General features: G+C 52.7%; 1 protein-coding gene and 1 long non-coding RNA gene across 3 annotated transcripts; both read right to left on the bottom strand.

The window, feature by feature from the left end:
* Positions 1–3,279: 3,279 nt before the first annotated feature.
* LOC116789716 lies at positions 3,280–6,692 on the bottom strand. Of its 2 annotated transcripts, none has more exons than XM_032693860.1 (10): positions 6,625–6,692; positions 6,320–6,384; positions 5,783–6,205; positions 5,467–5,615; positions 5,089–5,236; positions 4,664–4,851; positions 4,443–4,577; positions 4,051–4,165; positions 3,744–3,880; positions 3,280–3,397 (listed from the first exon to the last, which is right to left on the bottom strand). In XM_032693860.1, exons 1-9 carry the CDS (start codon positions 6,650–6,652, stop codon positions 3,779–3,781), a joined length of 1,353 nt encoding a protein of 450 aa, XP_032549751.1. In that variant the 5' UTR covers positions 6,653–6,692; the 3' UTR covers positions 3,280–3,397; positions 3,744–3,778. The 2 variants fall into 2 exon arrangements, with proteins under 2 accessions (XP_032549751.1, XP_032549752.1); XM_032693861.1 differs by having other exon boundaries at positions 6,320–6,378; positions 6,625–6,675.
* Positions 6,693–11,201: 4,509 nt separating this feature from the next.
* Positions 11,202–25,441, bottom strand: LOC116789442. The gene is made up of 3 exons (XR_004358030.1): positions 25,206–25,441; positions 15,128–15,190; positions 11,202–11,297 (listed from the first exon to the last, which is right to left on the bottom strand). It is a non-coding gene; the product is annotated as an uncharacterized LOC116789442 (long non-coding RNA).
* Between the last annotated feature and the right edge of the window lie 1,284 nt (positions 25,442–26,725).

The following is a 26,725-nucleotide window of genomic DNA, read 5'->3' on the forward strand; positions in this document are numbered from 1 at the left end:
CAACCTGAGCCAGAGGAGGCCTGCTTCAGCTTCTGCTGCTTCTTCCTTCCACTGCAGAAAGGCCCGCGTTTCGAGTTCAGGAGCCCATGCCTGTGTTTTTAAGGTGCCTGCCTGGACGAGAGGTTGAGCAGCTGCACCCCAAGGCTCCTGTGCCATGGTAGTCTCTAAGGATGGCCCCAGCGCCACTGCCTTGGGATACCTGAGCGTGGAAGGGGAGTCTGCCCTCAGGGACGGCCATGGAAGTCGGTCAGGATGACAGGCTGCCCCTGAAGCAGCCAAGTGTTGCTGTGAGGCTGGGCAGTCAATAGAAAGGCCTCGTGGCCTCTTTTCCTGAAGCCTTTGGCCAAAGCCGGTGCAATTGTGCCCACAGCATGCCCGCTTTTGGCATGTGTGGTCGGTGTGGGTGCCTGGCTGAGGAGGCCCAGGCGTTGTGGCTGCTGCTGCTCCTGTGCACAGCCTGCTGCTCTTGTCTGTGGCTTGGGCGGCAGCGACCGCGCGGCCCTACCCGAGGAGCCCCGCGCCCTCCCCGTGCTGGCAGCAGCTCCGCGGGCCCAGAGCTCTGGCTCAGCGGGTTCTGGGACACAGCCCCGTGGGCTGGGCAGCCGCGGGGGCCCGGGCTGGCCCACGGCCCTGCCCCTGCCCCTGGCCGGCAGCACCCAGGGGACGTGCACCGGCAGGGCCCCCTTGCCATCCTTGTCCCCAGCCAGGTCAGCCTGGCCCCCTTGAGGGTGTGCCCACCCTCCTGCCCAGGCCTCCAGGCCTTCTGCTGCAGGCATGGGAGATGCCCCGGGCAAGTGCCAGAGCAGTCGGCTGGCAGGGAACCGGGAGGCTGCCCGGGGGGGCTGTTTATGGCCTCTGCCCCCCAGTTGCTCAGCCCTACCCACAGCCTGTCCCCTCAGGGCCTCCTCTGCCCAGCCTGTCCCCTTGCAGCCTCCTGCCGCCCACTCCCTCACGCATTCCCCTCGCTGCTTCCCGCTCCCTTGTCCCAGCAGGGCCTCCGCAGCACCTCAGCCCTTCAGGGCCTCCCAGCGCCCCGTCCCCTCAGGCTCTCCCCCAGCCCCAACAACCGGCCCGGCAGCGGCGCAGCCCTGAAGGAGCTCCACGGGAGCTGGCTCAGCTCAGGAGGTACCTCCCAGCCCTCAGCAAGCCAGACAGCAACACACGGGCAGGCCACAGATGCTGCTTCGCGCCTGGCACAGGGCTTGTGGCCACCTCCCAGGACCAGCTTCTCAGGGATCCCCACAACTCCAGGCTCTGCCCATCCGCTCTGCTGCAAGTGTCGAGGTTCCAGCAGAACCCCCCAAAGCCAAGGGCCTTTTGGGCACTTTCCCTTCCCCACTGCACCTTTGGGCAAGTGTTGTGGAGCACAAGGGCCCTTTTTCCCCTCTTCCCAGATGCCCTGTGGACACCGGGCACCAAAAAAAACTCCTGAGCCTCTGTGTATGCTAAGCGGAATTTCATAGTCTCAAGCTCGGGGAACAGGAACTGGTTGCAGAGAGGTGTGTGTCGCGCAGGCTCAGGTGGTCCCATCAGACAGGGTTCCCAGGATCAGTTCTCCGCTGACCTCCGGCAGCTGCCCCACAGAGGAGCCTCCCTATTCTGCACATCAAACTGCTGGCACCTGAAGAAGACTGAGGTCTCTGGACAGCTCTAAGGATTTCCTGGGTTTGAAGTGCCAGGCTTTTGACAGTAGCGCTGTCGGGAGTCATGCCTTCAATAACTGGAAGAGAAAAGAACGGAGCCAAGGTCAGAGAGCAGATCTCTGGCGAGCCAAGAAGCCCGTCCGGCCAGGACCATCCCACCAGCTCTTGCCATGACCAGAAGGGAGCAGAGCCCAACGGGATCAGCCAGGAGATGCTGGCCACCAATCCCCCCCGTGCCCCTGAAATCTCTCTCTGCTCTACCCAAGCCGTTCCTCATCCGTGCAGGGAGCAGAGCCCTCCACAGCCGGGGCAGGATTGCAGCTCCCTGCCCCGGGCTCTGTGCCCCCCTCACCAGCCCCACTGCCCTCACTCACCGTCAATGACGATCTGCAGCTCTTCAGGCTGTCCCTTCAGGTACCTCCCGGTCATCCCTGGGAACACAGATGCTGTCAGGGCCCCAGCGGCACAGCTCCCCCACTGCGGCGCTGCCGGCCCGGCCACGCACCCTCCTGCCCTGGCAGGGCTGAGCCCGGGGCCTTCCCGCCTCGGGACTCCCCAGGGCTGGGCTGGCACAGGGCGGCAGCAGCCACCAGGGCACTCAGGGCTCCCCAGCACATCCCTGGGCCGCATCCTGCTGCCGCTGCAGCAGCTGGGGCTGGGGCCGAGCTGCAGCGGGGCGGGGAGGGACCTTTTGACTCACCAATGAACTTGAGGGCCGCCTCTCGCAGGGGCTCCTGTGGGCTCTCCAGGTACGGCAGGGCCTGGCGCAGGTACTCGGCCACTCGACCCCGCTCCTTTTCCAGCTGCAGAGAGAGGCAGGGCAGGAGGGAAGGGTTGGCTGGGGCTCTGCCCCTTGGCCAGGCGCTGCCTGCGCCCAGCACTGGCCTCCCCTGCCCGCACGCCCCGGGCAAGGCAGCAGCGTGTGGGGTGCAGGCTGCTGTCCCGTGGGCGGCTGCAGCAGTGGGCAGGGGCACAGTGCCAGCCCCGCACTCTGGGCATCGGGGACTGCGGCTTTGGGGTCGTCCTTACCAGGCACTCACTGAACCTCCAAGGCTGCTCTGTCTTCAGCAGCTTCACGAGATCCTTCCTCTTCAGCAACCCCGCTGCACGAAGCAGCGCTCCCCGAGAGGCCTGCAGAGCAACAGAGACCAGAACATGGCATTGCAGCCCAGGGCACGGGACCCGTGTCCCTGGACCAAGGTCAGGAGGAGACTGGAGCCTTGGAGGTGCCAGGGCAGGAGACAGCCCAGCCCCCCCACTGCGGGGACACCAGACCCTGCAAGTTCTCACTTCTGCCACGTCCTGGTTCTCATTATGCCAGTGGAAAAAAAGTGGGAGCAGGCTGTAGGTGACACGTGTCTTCAGGGGTTGTTTACTCTCCTCCACTCCCAACTCCATCACCTTTCGGAAGAGGTAAATGGAGAGCACCTGCACATGGATGTTGTCCTGATGGAAAGAAAGAGGAGAAGACCTCAGCACCGGCTGCTCCAGACCCACCGGGGCACAAGCATGCACATCCACAGGCCACAGTTTCCTGGCAGCACCCAGCACCTGGGGTGGGGGGCACAGAGCCTTACGTGGCCAAAGAGTGGTTGGAGCATCTCAGCCAGCTGCAGGGCAGTGGGGGTGGAGATTCGGATGTCTCTGTCCTGGACTTCATTGATGAATACAGTGAGGGTCGCCCAGACCAAGTCTCCGTCTGTATCCCACAGTACGTCCATGAGGCTCTGTGTCAGGCTCCACATGCCGTCAGCCTGTGTGGAACACAATGCTGTGCTGTGAAGCCATGAATCATGGAATCCTAGAATATCCCGAGTTGGAAGTGACCCACGAGGATCATTGAGTCCAGCTCCTGGCCCTGCACAGGACCATGCCCAACAATCCCATCGTGTCCCTGAGAGTGTTGTCCTTGAGCTCTGGCAGACTTGGGGCTGTGACCTCTTCCCAGTGGGGCCTGTTCCAGTGCCAGAGCACCCTGTGAGTGAAGAACCTTTCCCTACTCCCCAAGCTAAACCTCCCCTTGGCCCAGCCAAGCCCAAGCGATTGCGCTCCCCAGCCCCAGGCTGCCGGCACAGCTTCAGCCAATTGCCCCCTCCTCACCATCACAGGATCCTTGCTCAGCACCACGAGGCTTCTCAGCACAGGCGACGCATCTCTGGGCGCTCGCTCCACAGGTGCCTTGAAAGGACCTCCAGGATGCTGTCGCTCCATTCAGTCATGTCCAGGTAGTCCAGGACCTGAAAGGCAGGGAGCAGTGACGGGCTGCCCGGCCGGCAGGAGCCCAGACCCGCACCGGGCTGGGCCCAGGCAGCAGCGCAGCGCACGGCACCGTCCCGGGCAGCTGCGGCTGCGAGAGGGCAGAGAGGTGGAGGCAGGTCAGCACGGCAGCGCTCGCCATCAGGCTCACCTCCACAAGGAATGCCATGGCAGGGAGCTCCCAGGAGGTCTTTTCCCTGGTGAGCAGCCTCAGCAGGCAGCGGGCAATCCGGTAATACAAGGGGCTCGAGGCACGGAGCATCTCCCTGCCCGGGGGAAACAGGCACCATCAACCCTGAGCCGGGTGGGCCAACCTCTCATGGGACTCACTGACAGAGTCCTGGTCTTTCCCCACCAGGCTGGGAGGGGACGAGGGCGCTCTGGGAGGCGGCTCCTCCTGTGCACCCGCCTCTCCCAGCCTTTGCCACTCTGCTCGGCCATCCCTGGGTGACAAGGCCCTCTGGCCCACGACCACGGGCACTGCGTGGGGTGCCCGTGCAGAGGGCAGAAATGACAGGGGCAGTGAGGACAAGGGGGTCTCACCTGGCCAGCAGACCCACTGCGTAGTGGTGGGTGTCGGCGCTGAGGAGCGTGTCCCAGCCACGCTTCCGTTCCATTGAAAGCACGACACCTTCACACTCCAGATGAAGCAGGGCTTTGAGGGTCAGCACTGCAAACCTGGGTGCAGAGCAAAGCCCAGGTCATGCTGGGAGCCCTGAGCAGCCCGAGGGCATGAGAGGGTCAGGAGGACTGGGACTGAGCACCTCTTGGAGTCTGTTGGAAGGTCGTATTGCTTCTGGCATTCCCTCCACAAGGTGTCAACTTCCTCTGGCATCTGCTCTGGGCTGATGGAAATCTGGAAGAGCAGATCCACGAGGAGACGGGGGGAATACTTTCTCAATGGCTCTGGGCCCTGGAGCATCTGGAGAATCTCCCAAATCACCCTGGTTGCCTGCAAAAGATAAAGCACCCAGACACAGCTCTCAGTGCCCAGATGTCCATGTGAAAGAGCCCAGGTGTGGGAGGGACAGGGCAGGGAAGACGCAGGGGCAGCCCCCAGCCTGGTGCCCCTGAACCCGCCCCTAAGCCAGGTTTCCAGCCCAGCGCCTGAGATGCAGTGCTCGGGGAGGATGGAGAGCTGCTGGAGAAGCAATCTGTGGGCAAATAAAGTCCAGTTCTAGAAACTCACAGCCAGGGCAAAGACATGTGTTTTGTCCCCGTCAGAGGTGGACGTGCTGTGCAGTGGCCAGTCCTCCATCACGGGGAGCAGCTCTGGCAGCACCTTTGCCACTGTCCTTCCTGATGAGGCGATGATCTTCCACAGGGTTGCAGCAGCTCTGCGGAGTCAGAGTTCTGTGTCAGGGGGGTGCTGGCCAAAGTGCCTCGAGGAGCAGGGAGGGACCATGGCAGCAGGATGGAGGCTGACATGGCAGGGCTGGGAAACAGAGGCTCCAGATGGTCCTGGAACTCTCCATCCCTCTGGCAGACCACGTGGGACAGGATGGACAGGGTGATGCGCTCAGAAGGTTGGTAAGCCCCGAGCCGTGAAGGCAGGGAGGCCCTGTACCTGTCACACGATGGGGCACAGCGTAGGAGGGTGAGCACAACATCAGCAGGGTGTGCCTCAGTCACCCTCAGAAACTCCGCCAGCAGCTTCTCTTCTGGAGTCACGTTGGCTGTCAGTCTCTGGTGCACATTCCTGATGAAGGCTGGCACCTGCAGGAGGCGTGGGGGAAGAGCTGCCAACTTGCCCAGCTTCCCTGACAAGTGCTTCCCTTCCCACCACACTGTGCTGGCCTCAAAGGCTGAGAGGGCCCAGGGGAGCTGGCTTGAGGGGCCACAAGCCCCTGAAGTGGCTTGAGCCTTGGGCGCAGGCTGCTTACTTGCTCTGGACTGGAGACACCATTCCCCTCAAAAATATCTGGAGTGGGAGCAGAATTCACACTCTCCCTGGGCACGAGGTCAGTGTCTGCAGTGCCCTCGGTCATTGCAGCATCGGCCTCCGCAGTGAGATCGGGCGGTGCAGGGCCAGAGTTTGTTGGTTCATCGCTCAACGGGATGTCAGGGGTTGCAGTGCGATCCATCGATGGGCTGTCAGGGTCTGTTGTAGCATCACTCAAAGCAGGGTCAGACTTTGTTGCGTGAACAATCGTTGGGGTATCACAGCATCCTGTGCCATCAGTCAGCGCGGTGGTGACATCAGGGTCTGCCTTGAGCTCAGTCGGGCTGGGGTCAGGCTGTGCCATGACCTCAGTTGGTTTGGTTGTGGTCCTGTTACGCCGAACGCCCAAGAATTTCAGAAAGGCCTGCAGAAGAACGGAGAGCAGGAAAGAGAGGGATGTGCCATGGAGATCTCCGACAGCGGTGCCAGGCTGAGCAGGGACAGCAGGCCCAGCCCAGGAGGTCGTGGCTGCAGGTACCTGTGCTGCCCTGCGGAAGCAGCCACGGGCGCGGTCCTGCTCTCGTGTCTGGTCCCGTCCTGGATCTGGCAAAGTGCGAGCGCGGTCAGAGCTGAGGGGCTGCGGGACAGGCCGCAGAACACGGCCCAGCCCTGCGCTCCACAGGCAGGGCCAGCCCCGGCATGCCCAGTGCATGGAGCTGCCGAGGGAAGAGTCCCGGGCCCTCTTCCCCCCTCCCTTTCCTTGGCCATGTCCACAGGGGACGGGGTGGGATGAGGCAGAGCCAGCTGCAGCCACCAGCCCTGGGGCCCAGCTCTGCCACTCACCTTCCTGCAGGGGATGCAACTGCTCCATCTTCTCCAGGTGCTGGGATGGGGCAGCTCCAGGGTCTTCCTTCTTCCAAAAGGGCCTGAGCAGGCTCAGGCGTCTTCCCGCCATCCCACAGCCTGGCCTTGAAGGCCCCTGCAAGAGAGAGACACCTCGGAAGATCTCCGGGTCACCAAGTCCGGCAGGCTGCCCTCGAGGCCACCTACCGCAGGGATTGGAGACTCCGGAAAATTTCCGGGTCCCCAATCCTGCGGTCTGGCCTCGAAGGCACCTGAAAGAGAGAAAAGCCTAACAAACGGTATGGGTTATCAAGTCCTGCAGCCTGAGCTAAAGGACACCTGAAAGACAGAAAAGCCTAGCAAACGCTAGGGGTTAGCAAGTCCTGCAGTGCGGCCTCAAGAGCAGCTGCCGCAGGGATCGGAGACACCTCGCAAAAGCTCCGTGTCACCAAGTCCCACGGTCTGGCCTCGAGAGCACTTGCAGCACAAAAACGCCTCCAAAACGCTCCGGATCAGAAAAGAACGAGTTGGCTGCACGGGGACTCCGCACAGCACCGCTCTGTCCCGTCTGTCCCGTCGCACGCTCCGAGGAGCACTGAGGCGTGGCCACCTCACCACCACTACTAAGTCATCACGTGTCACAAAGGGCCCTGTGACACCCTGCCCCGTGCCATCCCATCATGTCACAAAGGGCCCTGTGACACCTTGCCCCCTGTCCTGGGGACTTCCCCCGCCCAGCCAACCTGCCCCAGGTCGGAAAGAGTCCGTTCTCCAAAGCACCCAAGACACGAACTTTAGGCACAGCTGAACAACTAAGCAAACCCTCCCCTGCTGTGCCTGCCCACGGCAGCAGAAGGAGCCCCCTCGGCTGCCGACGCAGCCGCAGCGGGAAGGCCACGGGGCCGCCACACAAGCTGGCACGGGCTCCTTGGGAGAAGTGCCGGCTGGTGGCCCTCCCAAACACGGGGCTGTGACACACAGAAGGACTGTGAGGGCAAGGGCACCAATGCTGCTCCCACCCCATTCCCCGGGGCTGCACCAAAATCAGCAGCTCTGGCAAGTGCTCGCCCAAGGAGATCTGTCACTGCCCCCAGTCCTGGCAGGGCTGGTGCCCGTCTCCTGCCCCACACAGCTGTGTCCCCGGGGCACTTTTCTGCCACAGGGCAGCCAAAGCCAACGGGCACTGATGTCTGTGCTCTTGCAGGGGGTTGTTGGGAGCGGTAGTTGGAGCAATTGGTGGCCGTGCTCGGCAGCTGTCAGAAGGCAGAAGCACTTTCTCCTTGTGGGAATGATTTTTTTCGGGCAAGTGATGAGCTGCAGCACAAAACTCCCCTCAGTTGCTGAGTTTTGCAGGAAGAATAGATTGGTCAGACATCCTGTCAAGTTTCCTTGTGTTATTTGGCCTTTTTTTTCTTGCATTCTGCAAAATAAAAGCTGCCCGGTCTGATGTTCAAAGCTCCAGGTTCTGCATGTCCAGCTGCGACTCCCAGCTGATAGCCAGGGCTTTGGGGAAAGTGGAGGGGACGGGGAGAACTCAGGGATGCAAACCTGTTCCGTGTCTCTGATTAAGGTGCCAGCCTCCTGAAGGAGCAGCCAAGACAAGTGCTGGCAGCAGACGTCTTTTGCCGGTTGCTGCTCTCGCATGGACACAGGGCACACGTGTTGCCGTGAATGCAGAACACTTGATGCAAGAGCAATGGGGGGCCATGCATTGGTAGGGAATGGGCTCCAGTAAGCCCAAAGTAGGATCCTCTAGCAGCAAAAGCTGAGCTTGTGAACTGGGCCATCTTTGCAGCAGACACCACAGTGCTGACTTCCCTCCATCCTGCAACCTGAGCCAGAGGAGGCCTTGCTTCAGCTTCTGCTGCTTCTTCCTTCCACTGCAGAAAGGCCCGCGTTTCGAGTTCAGGAGCCCATGCCTGTGTTTTTAAGGTGCCTGCCTGGACGAGAGGTTGAGCAGCTGCACCCCAAGGCTCCTGTGCCATGGCAGTCTCTAAGGATGGCCCCAGTGCCACTGCCTTGGGACGCCTGAGCGTGGAAGGGGAGTCTGCCCTCAGGGACGGCCATGGAAGTCGGTCAGGATGACAGGCTGCCCCTGAAGCAGCCAAGTGTTGCTGTGAGGCTGGGCAGTCAATAGAAAGGCCTCGTGGCCTCTTTTCCTGAAGCCTTTGGCCAAAGCCGGTGCAATTGTGCCCACAGCATGCCCGCTTTTGGCATGCTGGTCGGTGTGGGTGCCTGGCTGAGGAGGCCCAGGCGTTGTGGCTGCTGCTGCTCCTGTACACAGCCTGCTGCTCTTGTCTGTGGTTTGGGCGGCAGCAACCGCGGGGCCCTACCCGAGGAGCCCCGCGCCCTCCCCGTGCTGGCAGCAGCTCCTCGGGCCCAGAGCTCTGGCTCAGCTGGCTCTGGGACACAGCCCCGTGGGCTGGGCAGCCGCGGGGGCCCGAGTTGGCCCACGGCCCTGCCCCTGGCCGGCAGCACCCAGGGGACGTGCACCGGCAGGGCCCCCTTGCCATCCTTGTCCCCAGCCAGGTCAGCCTGGCCCCCTTGAGGGTGTGCCCACCCTCCTGCCCAGGCCTCCAGGCCTTCTGTTGCAGGCATGGGAGATGCCCCGGGCAAGCGCCAGAGTAGCCGGCTGGCAGGGAACCGGGAGGCTGCCCGGGGGGGCTGTTTATGGCCTCTGCCCCCCAGTTGCTCAGCCCTACCCACAGCCTGTCCCCTCAGGGCCTCCTCTGCCCAGCCTGTCCCCTTGCAGCCTCCTGCCGCCCACTCCCTCACGCATTCCCCTCGCTGCTTCCCGTTCCCTTGTCCCAGCAGGGCCTCCACAGCACCTCAGCCCTTCAGGGCCTCCCAGCGCCCCGTCCCCTCAGGCTCTCCCCCAGCCCCAACAACCGGCCCGGCAGCGGCGCAGCCCTGAAGGAGCTCCACGGGAGCTGGCTCAGCTCAGGAGGTACCTCCCAGCCCTCAGCGAGCCAGACAGCAACACACGGGCAGGCCACAGATGCTGCTTCACGCCTGGCACAGGGCTTGTGGCCGCCTCCCAGGACCAGCTTCTCAGGGATCCCCACAGCTCCAGGCTCTGCCCATCCACTCTGCTGCAAGTGTCGAGGTTCCAGCAGAACCCCCCAAGGCCAAGGGCCTTTTGGGCACTTTCCCTTCCCCACTGCACCTTTGGGCAAGTGTTGCTGAACACAAGGGCCCTTTTTCCCCTCTTCCCAGATGCCCTGTGGACACCGGGCACCAAAAAAAACTCCTGAGCCTCTGTGTATGCTAAGAGGAATTTCATAGTCTCAAGCTCGGGGAACAGGAACTTGTTGCAGAGAGGGGTGTGTCGCGCAGGCTCAGGTGGTCCCATCAGACAGGGTTCCCAAGATCAGTTCTCCGTTGACCTCCAGGAGTTGCCCCACAGAGGAGCCTCCCTATTCTGCACATTCTGGAGCTGATGTTCAAACTACTGGCACCTGGAGAAGACTGAGGCCTCTGGACAGCTCTAAGGATTTCCTAGGTTTGAAGTGTCAGGCTTTTGACAGCAGCGCTGTCAGAAGTCATGCCTTCAATAACTGGAAGAGGAAATAACATAGCCAAGGTCAGAGAGCAGATCTCTGGCGAGCCAAGAAGCTCCTCCTGCCAGGACCATCCCACCCAGCTCTTGCCGTGGCCAGGAGGGAGCAGGACCCAAGAGGTGCTGGCCACCAATACTCGCCATGCCCCTGAAACCTCTCTCTGTTCTGCCCAAGCCGTTCCTCATCCGTGCACGGAGCAGAGCCCTCCACAGCCGGGGCAGGATTGCAGCTCCCTGCCCCGGGCTCTGTGCTCCCCTCACCAGCCCCACTGCCCTCACTCACCGTCAATGATGATCTGCAGCTCTTCAGGCTGTCCCTTCAGGTACCTCCCGGCCATCCCTGGGAACACAGATGCTGTCAGGGCCCCAGCGGCACAGCTCCCCCACTGCGGCGCTGCCGGCCCGGCCACGCACCCTCCTGCCCTGGTAGGGCTGAGCCCGGGGCCTTCCCGCCTCGGGACTCCCCAGGGCTGGGCTGGCACAGGGCGGCAGCAGCCACCAGGGCACTCGGGGCTCCCCAGCACATCCCTGGGCCGCATCCTGCTGCCGCTGCAGCAGCCGGGGCTGGGGCCGAGCTGCAGCGGGGCGGGGAGGGACCTTGTGGCTCACCCATGAACCTGACGGCCGCCTCTCGCAGGGGCTCCTGTGGGCTCTCCAGGTACGGCAGGGCCTGGCGCAGGTACTGGGCCACTCTTCTCTTGTCCTTTTCCAGCTGCAGAGATCGGCAGGGCACAGAGGGAAGGGTTGGCTGGGGCTCTACCCCTTTACCAGGCACTGTCTCTCCTGTTCAGTGTGTGGGCAACTCTTGGCACTCCATGGACACAGAAAGTTTTCTGTGCTGGCACCTTTTATCTGGAAGGAATCTTCGTCCGTATGCAATTTTTGGAATCAGACTGTCAATTCGAGTGCATTGTTCCTGTGTTCCTGCAAGAGAACAACTGCATTTCCACCAAAGGAAACAAAGCTCTTACCCTCCATCTCCCTCCAAGAGTGTGGGCCACTCTTGGCACTCCATGGGCACAGAGACATTCTTCTGCTGGCATCTTTTGTCTGGGAGGAATCTTCGTCCGTATGCAATTTTGGCAGTCATACTGCCAATTCCAGTGCACTGTTCCTGCATGCGAACGACTGCGTTTCCACCCAGGAAACAAAGGCCTTACCCTCCGTCTCTCCTGTGCAGTGTGTGGGCCACTCTTGGCACTCTATGGACACAGACAGCTTTTTGTGCTGGTACCTTTGTCTGGGAGGAATCTTTGTCCGTATGCAATTTTTGGAATCAGACGGTCAATTCTAGTGCATTGTTCCTGCAAGCGAATCGCTGCCTTTCCTCCCAGGAAAGAAAACCCTTACCCTCCATCTCTCCTGTGCAGTGTGTGGGCCACTCTTGGCATTTAATGGGCACAGATAGACTCTTGTGCTGTCACTTTTTATCTGGGAGGAATCTTCGTCTGTATGCAATTTTAGTAGTCAGACTGCCAATTCCAGCTCAGGGCTCCTGCAAGAGAACAGCTGCCTTTTCAGCAAGGAAAGAAAGCCCTTAGCCTCTGTCTCTCCTGTGCAGTGTGTGGGCCACTCTTGGCACTGCATGGACACAGAGAGCTTTCCGTACTGGCACCTTTTGTCTGGAAGGAATCTTCATCCGTATGCAATTTTGGGAATCAGACTGCCAATTCCAGCTCAGGGCTCCTGCAAGAGAACAACTGCCTTTCCACAAGGGAAACAAAGCCCTTACCCTCCATCTCTCCCATGCATTGTGTGGGCCACTCTTGGCACTTAATGGACACAGAGAGTTTCTTGTGCTGTCAAGTTTTATCTGGGCAGAATCTTCATCCTTGTACAATTTTGGCAGTCAGACTGCCAATTCCAGTTCAGGGTTCCTGCAAGAGAACAACTGCCTTTCAACGGAGGAAAGAAAACCCTTACCCTCCATCTCTCCTGTACAGTGTGTGGGCCACTCTTGGCACTTAATGGACACAGAGAGATTCTTGTGGTGGCACCTTTTCTCTGGGAGGAATCTTCGTCCATATGTAATTTTGGTAGTCAGACTGCCAATTCCAGCTCAGGGCTCCTGCAAGGGAACAACTGCGTTTCCACCAAAGGAAAGAAAGGCCTTACTCTCTGTCTCTCCTGTGCAGTGTGTGGGCCACTCTTGGCACTCCATGGACACAGAGAGCTTTCTGTGCTGACACCTTTTCTCTGGGAGGAATCTTTGTCCATATGCAATTTTTGGAATCATACTGCCAATTCCAGCTCAGGGCTCCTGCATGCGAACGATTGCTTTTCCATCCAGGAAAGAAAACCCTAACCCTCTGTCTCTCCTGTGCACTGCGTGAGCCACCCTTGGCAGTCTGACTGCCAAAATTGCATAGGGACGAAGATTCCTCTCAGAGAAAAGGTGACAGCACAAGAATTCCTCCATGTCCATGGAGTGCCAACTCCTATGCACTGCTTCTTGAAGCAAAGAACTGCCTTTCCACTTAGGAAACAAAGCCCTTACCCTCTGTCTCTCCTGTGCAGTGTGTGGGCCACTCTTGGCACTCCATCTGCCCTTGTCTTCTACTGTAGAGTCACCCTAGTGCACTATGTCCTCAGCCAGGCCTCTAAATTTTGTACCATTAATGAAGAGTCTTCATAGTCCTCTTCCCATGTATGTTCAGCCCAACTTCCATCCAAAGTTTTAATGAAAAGTGCAATCACAGGCATCATCTTTTCATAAATTTTCGTTGTCTTTTCTCGTGCATGAGCCTTAACTTTGAACACGATTACGATTTTTACTTCGAAATGGAAATTAGTCTCACTTTCCCTACAGCAATCCATCTGAAATGGATTCCCTGTTTCTTTGCTTGTTTTGAAATTTCAATAAAATATCTCAAAGAAGGCATAAGACTAGCAAAATAAAGAGCTCAGTTATCTCAAGGAAGGTTGTGAACCAAACAACAAATTTTGGCAGGAATCCATCTTTATGTGAACAGCAGATTTCTCCGAATTCATCTCTTCTTTTTTAAATGAGGAGCAAAGCAAAATGAAAAGAGTTATATGACATAATGCCAGTAAATTAAGGACATTTTTATCGAATAACATCTTTTCAAGTTAAATGCACAGAAACATCCTTTTTGTGGGTCATTTATGTGCTTTACATAAATGGGTGACTAGCAGAATGCTATAACTATTGTAAGGTAGAGCTTTCTGTAATTACCAATTCTATGCCATTTGGATTTGTGGTTTTTTCATAAAAGATATAAAGATATTACCATAAATTTCATGAACCATATATTTATAGCCTTAAAATAATAGAAAAAGGACAGTCTCCCTTCTGGTAAGTGTCATGGTTTGAGATAGCCCCAAAATCCAATTCCCTAGCTCCATTCCCCCTCCCACATCTCAACCCAATGTGAGATGGGTTTTTCCAGACAAAACACAACCAGACTCAGAATGGGGGAAAGGGAATATATTACAATGACTGTACAAATAAATATTATAACACATTATACACACGATCACAACTATCTCTACCATGACATAAGTATTTACAATGGATCAGATCTCTTCTCCCCTCCAAATAAAAGTCCAGGAGGGAAAGAAGGACAGATCCCTTCCAGTCTCTCAGGGCAGCAGCTTCTTCAGAGTAGCAGTCTATCTCTCTCTCTCATGCATGCAGCTGTTGCTGGATCTCTGCCAGCACTCACGAGGGAAGTATCCAAGCTCCCTCGGCCCTGTCACCACCAACCGAGGGGTCTCCCATGGGCTTCGTCACCCCAGACAAGGTCGTTTCACCACGTCGTATCACGAGACACAAGGGGTCTTCGTGACGGTCTGGTATCTCCAGGAGACTCAAGCTCCTTGCAGGGCCTCTGTGCCCTGTCTCAGGCTGCGAGCTTCTTTGTAGCTTGCAGCAAGGGAGGGCCCCCAAGGCCAACCTCCCACACCGTCCTGGCTCAGCTCTCAGGACGACTGAGCTTCTCGGCTCCTCTCTCTCTCTCTGGTGCTGCATGTCCAAAACTGCTCTCCAAAATAGGAGTCCATGTCCCTCCTTTCCAAGAGGGGTCTCAAAGGAGTTTGGGGGGTCTGGAATCAGTTCTTACCCCCAAGAACTCTGTAACTCTGCTGCTGACTCTCTTTTCCTCGGTTCTCCTTCCAGGAGTTCTTTCTCTGGTGCTGCATGTCTCTGTTGCTCCGTCTTATCTCTTCTGGCTCTCTGCCACCGTTTCTCTGGTCAGTGCCGGCTGCTGCTTTTTCTCCGGTCGCTGCCCACGATGGAGAAAACATCTCCCGACATAACTACAGGCACCTAGCCCAGCTTTATGCTGTTCCAGGTCCCTGCAGCTCCCCCAGCCCGGGGCTGGGGGCCAAAGCCCCCCTGTGGAGCTCAGAGCCCCTTCCTCGTGGCTCTACAACATGGCTACTCCTTCTAACAACCCAAACTACAACTTGTCTCTTCCGGTCTGGTTGTGGTATGTTTACATTTCTTGCAGGAGTGCCTGTTGGACAGAACTTCAAAACTTCCAGGGGTTTCCACCCCTTGGGGTCTACCACTTTTCTTAGCCTCTGGGGGAAAACAAAATCCAAACCACTACAACACTCCTTCTTTCCCTCCTGGACTTTTATTTGGAGGGGAGAAGAGATCTGATCCATTGTAAATACTATATGTCATGGTAGAGATAGTTGTGATCGTGTGTATAATGTGTTATAATATTTATTTGTACAGTCATTGTAATATATTCCCTTTCCCCCATTCTGAGTCTGGTTGTGTTTTGTCTGGAAAAACCCATCTCACATTGGGTTGAGATGTGGGAGGGGGAATGGAGCTAGGGAATTGGATTTTGGGGCTATCTCAAACCATGACAGTAAGAAATAAACACCAAAAAAAAGATTAATGAAGAACAGTGAAACAGTTCTAGTTGCCAAAAAATTCTTAGACTCAGGAAGAATTGTAATTTTTCTTACCTTGAGTTTGCAGAGACCACCTCAGGGAGGAGTGCTGAAGGAAGTCTTGTGATGCCTGCAGAACTTGATGGAAAACTGGGGATTGCCAAAGGAGAAAGCCACACTGTGACACTTTCCTATCGAATTCTCTTTTAAACAATCCTTTTCTAGGTCCAAGTGCATTATGTCAGGGACCCAAAGCTAGGCCTGGGAAAGGTGTCAGCTATGTTTTATAGGACTATTGCATCTATTTCAGAACCTGCAAATGTGATAAACCAGAAGTTTTGTGGGGAAATTACTGAATTCTATGTTCTCATTTCAGTCTCTAATTCATGATGTTCACCAACAGCACATTTTGTTTGTTTAGGGCTAAACTCAGTGGTGCTTGAGCTGAGTTTGACCATCAGTGAAGTGGCTGGGAGGGAGAAGGAGGAGGGTTTTGAAGGTATATTTTTACCTGTGCACTTAAAGAGATGATGTTTTATTGGAACAGAATTAGTGTGTACGGTATGTCCTTGCTGCCCAGTTGATCACTACCCACTCTCCATGCTGAATGCATATGTGTTTTCACACAAAGAGCATTTTGAGTTCCTGATCCCAACACTGAGTAACTGTTGCAACTGTCTGGCCAAGAGTGCATCATTTAGCAGTTCAATTGATAAAGACATGATCAGGTTCAAAGTAAGACAGGACTGCACATGTTGAAACACACTTTGTGTGAACAGAAAACTGCAGGACTATTGTAAACAAGCCAGAAGCTTTGCCACCAGAGATCAGTCTTTCTGTCTGTCACCAGGGAAGGAGCAAAGGAAAATTTAGCCAAAAGAATACAAGAAAATCTTCCAGATTTCCATAAAAAACATCTCACATGGATAATATATTATTTTTTACTTTGTTTTCCTGACATAACCAGGGCCTCAGGATGAGACATGTAGAAACACTCATCCAGCATTCATCAGTCTTTATTACATGTTATTCAACCCTTAGTTTAAATATTTTGACACCTTAATGTGCTTTATAAAGAACAATAAGGATTAAACAAAACAATAACTGCTAGGTGCTTAATTGACCAGCATTCACTCCGACAAATAACTGGCTGGAGTTCTTTGGGAAAAGCAGCTGTGATTATGTAATGAAAGATAATTACAACTCAAGCACAGGGGAATGGATTTGTTTGCAGAGATACCAAACGCCAGAACGAAGATCAATCCCTGGGGGACACCACCAGCTGGATGCAGCACCATTCACCACCACCCTCTGGGCCCGGCCCTCCAGCCAGTTCCTAACCCAGCACAGAGTGCCCCGTCCAAGCCATGGGCTGCCAGCTTTTTCAGGAATATGCTGTGGGAGACGGTGTCAAAGGCTTTGCTGAAGTCCTGTAGAGGCGTGGCTAAAGGCACAGAGGATGTGCCCAGGTACAGAGCCGAGAGAGCATGCCCCAGAGTTAGTAAACTGATTGGTTAAGAAAGTCACGTGGTATGTAGGGACATAAGGACCGGGAATTTTGAAATAAACGCTTTTTGTCCACACCACCGCACGAGGAGCGTACTTATTCCTTGTTATACAAGGACCCTGCCGCTACATATGGAGCCCGAACGGGACATTTTAGCTTATATTAAGCAATTATATCTGTCTTGTATCAAGAAATTAGCTGGTGGTTCCGGTATCGTCTTGATTTTGCAGAGACGGGAGCCTTTACCACAAAAAACTTTGACGTCAATAATCTGTGGTCTCAGTGGTGTCTGAGAAACGGGAAGATACTTTAGCGAGCTCGAAAAATATTAGAATTAGTGCACAGGAGAAGAAGAGAAGAAAGAAGTTGAAGAAGAAGAAGCCAAAAGGTCAGAGCAGGCAACCGGAGAGAGCGGAGAGGGTCCAACGCAACACCAAAGCGGTGAGTCCAGCTGAAAGGCATTCCGCACGCCTAAGACTGCTCCCTGAGCGCCAGGTGCCTGCAGCTCGGAGACCCGAACTGCGGAGCACCTTAGGATCGTCAGGGAAAAGCCTGTTGGTCCCCCGTGCATCGGTCACAGGGTAAAAGCGGTTTGCCGCTGCCGAGAGCCACGGCCAGACCACGTGCGCAAAAGCGGCTCTGCCGCTACTGCCTGTACCATCCCAAACCCACCGCATGACCCCCGCATTGCCTTTCTGCTTAGCGGAAAGCGCAAAGCTCCGTGCCGCTCCACCGCTGGCCTGGCACCTAGTGCCTGTAGACTTTAGCAACAAAAAAAGCCGTAGTTTGAAAGTACCGGGGAAACGGCCGAGCCAAGCACGTGTGCTGGCCACCCCACCGCGCCGCGGCAGGGACCCGCGCCGAGAGTGCCGCTGCCCCTGCCAAACCTGCGCTGCGCTTAAAAGCCACGTGGAAAAAGCAGAACTGCGCCGCGACCCTATCGGAGCCCCTGCTGAGTCCTGCGCATCGGAGGAGGCTGGCCGCTACCTCCTGCCGACCCCTGCCTGTCTGTGACGACAGTGTAGACCCTCCAAGCAGAGGAAAAACTTTTCAGAAACCGCGGAAACCCCAAAGAACTTTTTGCCGCTTTTCGCCGCCTGTTGCCGCCGGACCGGCGCTAGGACCGCCCGCCGGCCCCGCGCCACGCAGCGCCCACCGAGCCACACGCGCCGAGGACGTCCCGCGCAGAGCCGCCGCCGCCGCCGCTGCAGCCCACCCCAAGGATCCAACCACCCCCCGCCTGCCAACGTTCATCGCAGAAGCCAGCGCCCACGCCGCGGACGCCTGCGCCCGCCGATCCTGCCCCACGCCGAGTCGCTACCGCCGCCGACCCCCACGCCGTTGGAGCAGCGCCGCGCCACCCCCGCGCCACAGCCGAATCAAGCCCGGACCCCCGCAGAGACGCCGAGAAAAAAAAAAATGCAGAGAAAAGACTGCAGGGTACCCAAACTGCTACACAAAAAGACTCAGAACACGTGTGCTCCCAGCCGCTCGTAGATAAGGTAAACACAGACACTTGTTTCCATAGAAACCTCATGATACATTGAAACGAAACACAGACACAAACTTTTGCCAGTTTTTGCAACATAAAAGCAGTTTACTCGGTGATACACTCTGCCTGCGCAAGGCACACAGGGAAGAACAAAAAACCCACACCCCCAACCCCCTGCACACACTGCTGATAGCAGCACAACACAACATAGTAACAGAAACTCAGGAAACATACCGGGGAGGGACGGGGACAGGAGCCGGGAGAACACAGTCGCTGGGAAGGGACAGAATTGCCATGGAAGTTCCTGGCCCATGGAACCGCAGCAAGCAATCCTGTTACAGCGATGGGGGGGGTAATTCAGCGTGCCTACCCCATTTCGCTGTGGATGACCAGCGACCACGTGGCCCCGTGTGGCCGCAGCCATGTTCCCCACCACACGGCCCAAGCCCCGAACTTTCTCTTCCGGCCCAGGCGCAGCCCCGTCTCACCCACAGACACGAGGAGGGAGGCAACCCCGCCCCCTACTCGCCCCCTGTACCACCCACCATCCCCCCACAGGGAACCGGTTACCCCGGGACTACAAGGAGGGAGAACTGGGACGGATGGGGGGAGGGGGAGAAAGAGGGAGAGAAAGAACAAAACATGGTTCCAACGGGAGGGAACAAAGGGGCAGATAAAGAGCAATCAGCTAACATGTGGGAACAATGTATAGACAAGGCAATTCGAATGGAAAGCCTGAATGTTAATCAGGCATGCCCAGACGATATTAGCCAAAGCCAGCCCCCTCAGTCAAGCCCTGCGTAGGGCCACAGAGAACCTGAGGCAATTGATAAGAGGTTCTGGTCTGTCTTTAACCAAATTTTTCGAATATTTGGAGGCATTGAATTACACCTATCCTTTCACCACATATGACTGGGAAGAATTGGTAAAATTAGTTCTCAGTGACACCCAATATACAGTCTGGTTAACTGATTTTCAGAAATTTTGCTCTGTTCATATTAAACACCCCCAGGCGAGCATTATGGCACACCAACTAAACGGGGAAACAAATGACAATTTAAAATTACAATCAAAGTACCATAGAGAGATAGCCAGGCGAGCCCTAAAAGCTATGGAAAGCATTTTCACTGCAGATCAAGATAATTATCTGTCCCCCATTAAAGGGTTGCAAAGTTATACTGAGTTAAATTTAAGATGCTTGGACCAGTTACAGTCTGCTTTAAACAAGCAAATTGAATACAATGAAGCCAGAGAGATGCTGTACGAGCATTTGGCTTTTGAAAGAGAAAATGCAAGCAGTGAAAGAGCTTTGCAGAGCCCTCCTGCAAGGGAGAACTGTGACTTTATTGAGCTGGTACAGCCCTACCAAAGAGCTAGCTCTGAGAAGCAGCTACCTGCCTCTTTAGTTGCAGCTTTAGATGCACAGATAAGAGTACAGAAGGAAGTCAGACACACAGCCAGTTGTTTTAGTTGTGAAGAAATAGGTCACTTTCAGGAAAGTTGTCCTTGGAAGCCCCTAACAGCAACATTCCATAAACACCCTAACAGCAGAGAAATGACTGAGTTGTACCAAGGGTGCCATAAGCAAGGCAAAAGATATGCTGCAAGCATTATACTGCTTGTAGGAGCCCTGCTTGCTGTAATCCTTTGTGGTACTACTTTTCATGTGCAAGAAAGGAAACAAATTAAGGCAAGCCACAATATACCAATAACCAGCCCCCAAAGTACCCGTGCACCCTGTACCCCAAAGAAAGGTGACAAGTGGAAAACATTGCCAAGGTTAACAGCAGAACACGCAGTCAAAAAACATGCAGAAGCCTTGCAGATCGGACTGCCCCTACCTAAAGGCTTCTAGCAAATTGGTCACGAGTGGTAACTGATTCAAAAAAACATTCCTTTACCATACTCCTTCACCCTGAGGATGCCCAGAAACCCTTCTTTTCCATCACGATTTTAAACAGTGCACAATCTATGCAAAGTCACTGCTGGGCTGCCCTTCCTCAGGGGATGCAAAATACCTTGATAAAGTATCAAACAGCCATAACACATCATTATGCAGAGGACACATTAATAACCACGGTCACTAGAAATGAACTGCTATTTGTTCCTGCTACTGTAACCAAAACTGCCCAAGGTACAGATCTTCAGGTTGTTTCAGGAAGAATCCAACAACTGCAACTCTGGACTTGCCCGAGACAGGAGAACACAGCAAAAAGACTCTACACAGGTGACACAGCTCGAGGTAAAAAACATTTATATTTACACGAGTTGCAGAAGCCTCAGAGAACTACCAATTGCTCAAAACCTGTTTTAACCATAACCATAGGGGACCTATACCCTCTCTTTGTGTTGCTAAGGGAGAACTCCAACTTAAAGTCTGACAAATCGCTAGCTGCAGAGGCAAACCAAGCATTAGAGAATTATACCAAGGTGATAAAAAGCAAACAGAACAACAGAGATTCTGAAAGGCAAATCTGCCTAGTTTTTGTTTCCAGCAGGTATGAAGCATTGCAGTTTGTTTCAGTGGGATCAAACTGAGAGAAGCCCACTGTTGGTTCTAGAACAACTTTTTCTGTCATACCACCAACTAAATCTGTGTAAGTTGCTAATGAGAGATTTGCAAGCTTGTCATTTAGGGCAGAGCACGACTGAGAAAACTAGACGGAGGAGATCCTGCCTTTACCAACATTCCAGCTTTGAAAGACAATTTGGATAGGATGACAGCTGAGGACTCTGGATCTTAAGATGCCCTGGCAAGTTTTAGTGGTAATATTTTGATTCATCTCCTTAAGCACAGATTGTGGCAGAAATCAGCAATTTACCTTTAGAGGTAAAACTGAACCAGATGCAAAACTGAACCAGTGAAAGGCCTCAGGGCCTTCACACATGCATCTAGAAAAACACAAAATGCTGCAGGGACTTGAATAAATCCTACCACTGATCAGTAAGAAAACTACAGCCATGAACCAAGCTTCTGTATAGTTCTGGAACTGATTGTCATTCGTATTACCTTGGAAAATTGTGAACAATACTCTGATGTTATGATTGTGTTTATTATGCTATAAGGTTGATATCCTGTCTTGAAAGTTAATTTCCTTGAGATATTGTTAACCCTTACCGGTTGTTTGAAATGCGTTCTGTTTGGTTCCTGTGAGTTACAAAAGGTATGATTCTATACAAGTGCACACAAAATCACATCCTGACACGCCACAGACAATAACTGACAGAAACTAAGAAGTTGCTAAAGTAGCAATGTTTAACACTATACCCAGAGTTTTAAGGCAAGCAGTTGTCTCATTCACTACATCAGAATACAGGTTCTCTAAGAGACCATTCAAAGTAACAATTAATAAAAACTGCATCATCAAAGTATACCCCCACTGTCGGGAAATCATACTAATGCCGTGTCAGAAAGCTAACCCTAGCTGGTTAATAGCAGGTGAGATCTAGCAAACAGATATATACATATCTGAATTGGACATATTGAAAATGTACATGCAAATAGACATACATCCACAAAATATAACTGCCACTACATCCACTAGACAAAACACAAAGGTGTAAAACACAAGTTAGTTGCTTAGCAGCATTGATACACTAAAATGGATTAACATTAATAATAAGCAGCTACTTCCTATCAGATAGGAAAATTCTCATGTCACGAACATTTCACACCAAACCATAACACAGCAAAAGTAAAATCACATTTTGAAACACATGCTAAGTTTAAACAAAAAGGGGGAGAACTGGTGTAACCTGTAAAATCATAGTAAGATTTGATTTCAGGACAACGGACGAGATTCCTAGATTTTATGCCATGGAGAGAAAGCTATGCCTATGCAGATATAGAAAAAAGAACTCAAGCAGATTTCTTCTGAGTGTGTAAAACCCTATTCACATATGTGACCACAGCAGCCGGAACCAGAGTAACGCAGAAGTTTGAAAAGAGTTATGTTTCAAGTTTACATTAGGAAATGACCAATGTGGTGCAAAGCAGTCTCTGAAATGTGTGTGTGTGTGTTCGTGTGTGTTCAAGTGTGCGGTGGCCACCGATGAATGAGATGTGTGAATGAATGAAAATAGTTGTTTGACTGGTCAAATAATAAAAAACAAACACCTCACAAATGACATTACCTCAGCCACAGGTCGTTTTTAAGAAATTGTAGTTTGCTAAGATTACCCTGTTTCTTAAATAAAGTTGAATTCCCCAGTTATAAAAACCCTCAGATTAAGAAAAGTTATAGTTTATACACAGTTAAGATAAGACCCCTAAGTTAATAAAGTTTTCCATCCAAGTTGCACTAACCTATAGGAATATAAGAAGGTTTTAAAAAAGGTTTACATTAGAGTCAAGAAACTGAGCAAAGCAATGTGCGGGATCACTGCGAAGCTCGGTAGTTTATAATGTCCTGACTGTTAAAATTGTTGTTTGCATTATTGTTTGCATCCTTGTTCATACTGTTTTGGTGACTTCTTAATATAATTAAAAGAGGGGATGTGTAGAGGCGCGGCTAAAGGCACAGAGGATGTGCCCAGGTACAGAGCCGAGAGAGCATGCCCCAGAGTTAGTAAACTGATTGGTTAAGAAAGTCACGTGGTATGTAGGGATATAAGGACCGGGAATTTTGAAATAAACGCTTTTTGTCCACACCACCGCACGAGGAGCGTACTTATTCCTTGTTATACAAGGACCCCGCCGCTACAAAGTCCAACCTGGCCTTGAACACTTTCAGGGATGGGACAACCTGGGGTCACAGCCTGTGCTAGTGTCTCATCACTAGTCAAGAACTTCTAAACTTTATCAGTTTAAAACCATTATTAAATATACATATACATTATTAAATATATAGAAGATATATTTCATAGTTACTACGTAACACTTCTCCCAGCATTTGCAGAAAGACACCCACAGAGCAGAGGAGTTCCCAGTAGATCCCACTTGAGCCATCTGCTCCCCTGACATCAATCAGAGTAAGAAGTGACCATCCCCTCCCAGAGTTGGAAAGGTGCACAATGTTCTAAAGATTTTCTAAAACATAACCCTGTCATCAAAAAACCTCTCAATTTTTCCACAGACAGAACAAGGCTCTTAAGTTTCTGCAAGCTTGATCACTTCAAGGGATCTCAGTTCAGGAAACCATCTGATGACAACCATGTATAAAGTACATTAATTATGAAAACCAGCCACAAAAATTGAATGGAGGCTATATATATGTATATATATCTATAATTCAAGTGCCTTAATTTCACTTTAAAAGTCAAAATTGCTTTTAAAGAAACTTAGTTTAATAAACTACATTTAAAAAACAACTACTGGACAATACTCCTTCCCTTCCTTAAATATCATTCTTTGACCCTTGGAGAAAGGCTTTAAAGCAGCAAAGAGCTTGTTAAGCAGCAACTTAATCAAGAGTTCAAATCAATAGCACAGGCAGAGACTGATTTCAAAAACTATTTTAAAACTAAATTAAAAAGCAGTTGCATTGCCAATTGACAAGTTTAGTATTGCCAATTGACAAGTTTAGAAAGGTTTCCTTAGCAATTGTTGAGATTAAAAAGTAATGAACTGTGGAGAGAGCAGACAGAGCACAGGGTTCAGGGGAGGAAACCTGCGTGAAACCTGCACTTGAAATTTGTTGGGTTTTAACAAATAGGGTCACATCTCAAGGACCTGCAGAAACCATTCGAGCCTTAGAAAAGGAAAAGCTTCCTGGATATTTTTCATTACAGCAAGTGCCTAAGAAGCCCTCAGCAGTGTAAAAGTCCAAAACAACAGCAGCAGAGGGAGATTAAAAGAACTGCAAGAATGATTTCTTGAGCACAGGGTGGGCTCCCCAAAGCCAGACCTCCATCCACAGCACTCAGAAGGTAGAAAAACAAGGATATGACAAAGCCTTAACTGGGGAACTGGTTACCAAGGGTTTATAGGGAAGAACAGGGTCTGGAAAACAGGACCTGGAAGGTGAGAGAAGGAAATAGAGCGGCAGCGGAGGCGTCTTGAAATTCCTCTCATGAAGAAACAGCTTTCCATGTCAGCTGGGGGGAGATTTAGAAGTAATGGGGGGAAATTGCAGCAAGAGGAGACTTCTTTACAGCACTAAAGTGCTGGGACAAATTCACTACAGAAACTGAGAAATCTCTACCAACAACTCCTTGCAAAGAGGTCAGGCATCCACCCATCACAGCAAAGCCAACCCCAGGGAACTGGGCCAGGCAACTTCTCCAAGTCGATCCCAGCCATATTTTCCAACACTTGCCCAAAATGTCATTGTGCTTTAACACAGCAAAGGCTTTCCCTCAGTCTATCAGGCCTTGGGACACCTCAGATTGAGATGTAAACCCAGCTTGTAGCACTTTGCTGTGCTCAGACTCTCCCCCCGACCATCGACCCCCCCCGAGATGTAGCTATGCTGAGCAACCAACAACTTGTCCAAGCCATAGGGTTATTTCACAGCCTGTTTTAAGCAGCAGGAAGGAGAAAAAAAAAAGGAAGACAAAAAGGAGGCTGGCTTTGCTGCTCTCCTGGAAAATGCAGCCTGGCAATCTCCACACAAAAAAACATAAAGGGCACAGACAGCATCTTGCAGATGGGGGGCTCATGAGCCTCTCCAAAGGGCTGGTGGGGAGTAGCTCTTTTTACATACCTCATCCCTGCTGTGCACTGTTTTCCTCCACATAGATAGCACAATCTCTGTGTTCTCAAATTCCTAAGAAATTACCCAAAAAACAGGCTTGGAAGAGAGCATTTCTGGCTGCCAAACTCAGCTTAGGTGAGATATATTTAAAAGGGTTGGTCCAAGATCAGACCTGTGTATAAAAAAAATAAGACTCGCAAATAAAATAGATCCAAACCTTTCAAAGGCCAATATTCATGGAGCATATTCAGCCTTTTTCTTAATACTTTTTGTTTTTTAAACAGGTAACAGCAGCACCATATACTTCCCTGGTGATAGGCTGCTTTGCAAGAATATGTGTTATCTCCTAAGTTGTTTGCTTGAGAGAAAAAAAATAGAATATTTGCACAGTATTACACCTGTTACCTCATGACATTCATATGATGAGCTCTAGGGGCAGAGTCAAAGGTCAGGTGCTCAAGGTACCTCCCCAACAAAAACTATTGCACAGCAAAGTATCACAGAATACATCCCACCTACCTCAGAGGCACATACCATGGGGAAGCAGGGGGAAGAGGTAGACATTTTGGGAATGATAAGAGCTCCTTGGATGATCCATGGTCCCACACAGTGCAGGGGGACAAGTCAGGGTGAGCCAGTACAGGCAGTGCCCTCACCACCATGGTCTCTCCAGAAGCATTTGAGGCTTTCCTGCTCCATCAGCACCTTCCAACTCAGCAGTGGCACAAAGGAGTTTCGAGTCCATCCAGAAACAGCAGCTATGGAGCAAACAGAAGAGCCACCACAGCTACAGCACAGGCTGAAAAACCCAGCCAACCTGGAGGTTGAGCTTAAATACACTCCTGAGCCCAGAGGTGTGGGTGGAGACCACAGGTGAGGGCCTTAGGGCCCTCAGGTCTACATTGGCCACACCTGGGTCCTCTTGACTAGCATGTCCCATACAACCCCAGGGCACCCAGACCATACTGTTCCTACCCATCTAACAGAGACTGGAGGGAAGGCTCCCTCTGCACAAAAGCATGGATTTTAGCAGGAAGAGAGCCTGCACACATTTGAAAGCACACAAATTAGAATAGCACTGAGGAAGGGCCCATCAAGCACACCTGAACAAAGAAAAAGACTTTTTCGTGGTTGTATTCACCTGTAATTTCTCTAATAAAGCTTGAAATAAGATTTGGAGGACAGCAAAGGCAGAAGGTTAAAAAACAAGGGGGAATCTCTCCATTCAGGGGTTTTGGAGACTTTTAAGTGCCACCAGTACAATTTTGTGGGAACTGCTCACGTCCCTTCAGTTTTTCTCTTGGAAGGAAGGATTGATGCAGCTTGTTGGCAGAGTCAGTTCTTTCCCTACCACTGCAATGGCAAAAAGGGAGGTGGCAAAGATGCTGGGGGGGGCATGATAGGCAGGCTTTGCAGCTGAAGGTCACTTAGAGGGGAAGAAAGTAATAGAGGAGAAAAGACCTTAATTAAATTCAGTCAGATGATGCATCCCTTTATCATGTACAGACTCGTACACTCCGGAGCCTGCAAACCCCTTCTCTGTGGCCCTGGAAACCTTCCTTCACCACTCAAAGCCAAGCCTGCCAGCAGCAAAACCCAAGGGGCTGGGGCCAAACCAAGAACTTGTTTGATGCAGCAGATCCATTCTTGGATCACAAGTCCAGTCTTGCCTCAGCACACAGCTGAGCTGACACGGTCCTGACTCCGACACCCTGGAGACTGGACCAGGATCCATCAGTGGCTGCAGATGAAAGGCAAAGAAGACCATGGGAGAAAACCACAGAGGATCACAAGGCACGGGAAAGCTGATCTAGGGCAGGAATTAAGAGACTTGAGTAGAAGCTGGAAGGAGAGATGTCTGAAAATGAGGAGCAAAGCATGGCACAACACTCAGCAGAGAACAAGCCATCCTCCCCTTCCAGCACCAAGAGTTCATGGTGAGGAAAAGAAATTGGAATGAGTGGAAAAGAGCTGGAGCTGAGGTGGCTGTGACAGATAGACAGGTAGACCTGCTTTCACAAGCTTCTGGTTCACAGTAG

The sequence above is a fragment of the Chiroxiphia lanceolata genome, chromosome 7, assembly GCF_009829145.1.
Source record: "Chiroxiphia lanceolata isolate bChiLan1 chromosome 7, bChiLan1.pri, whole genome shotgun sequence".
Classification (NCBI taxonomy): Eukaryota; Metazoa; Chordata; class Aves; order Passeriformes; family Pipridae; genus Chiroxiphia; species Chiroxiphia lanceolata.

What these genes read in the sequence shown, in the direction of transcription:
- LOC116789716 (XM_032693860.1), bottom strand. Translation starts at nt 6,652, where the DNA reads ATGGAGCAGTTGCATCCCCTGCAGGAAG. An exon ending in GTTGCATCCCCTGCAGGAAG is followed by an intron (nt 6,385 to 6,624) that starts GTGAGTGGCAGA and finishes GCACTTTGCCAG; the next exon opens with ATCCAGGACGGGACCAGACA. An exon ending in CTTCCAACAGACTCCAAGAG is followed by an intron (nt 4,578 to 4,663) that starts GTGCTCAGTCCC and finishes CTCTGCACCCAG; the next exon opens with GTTTGCAGTGCTGACCCTCA.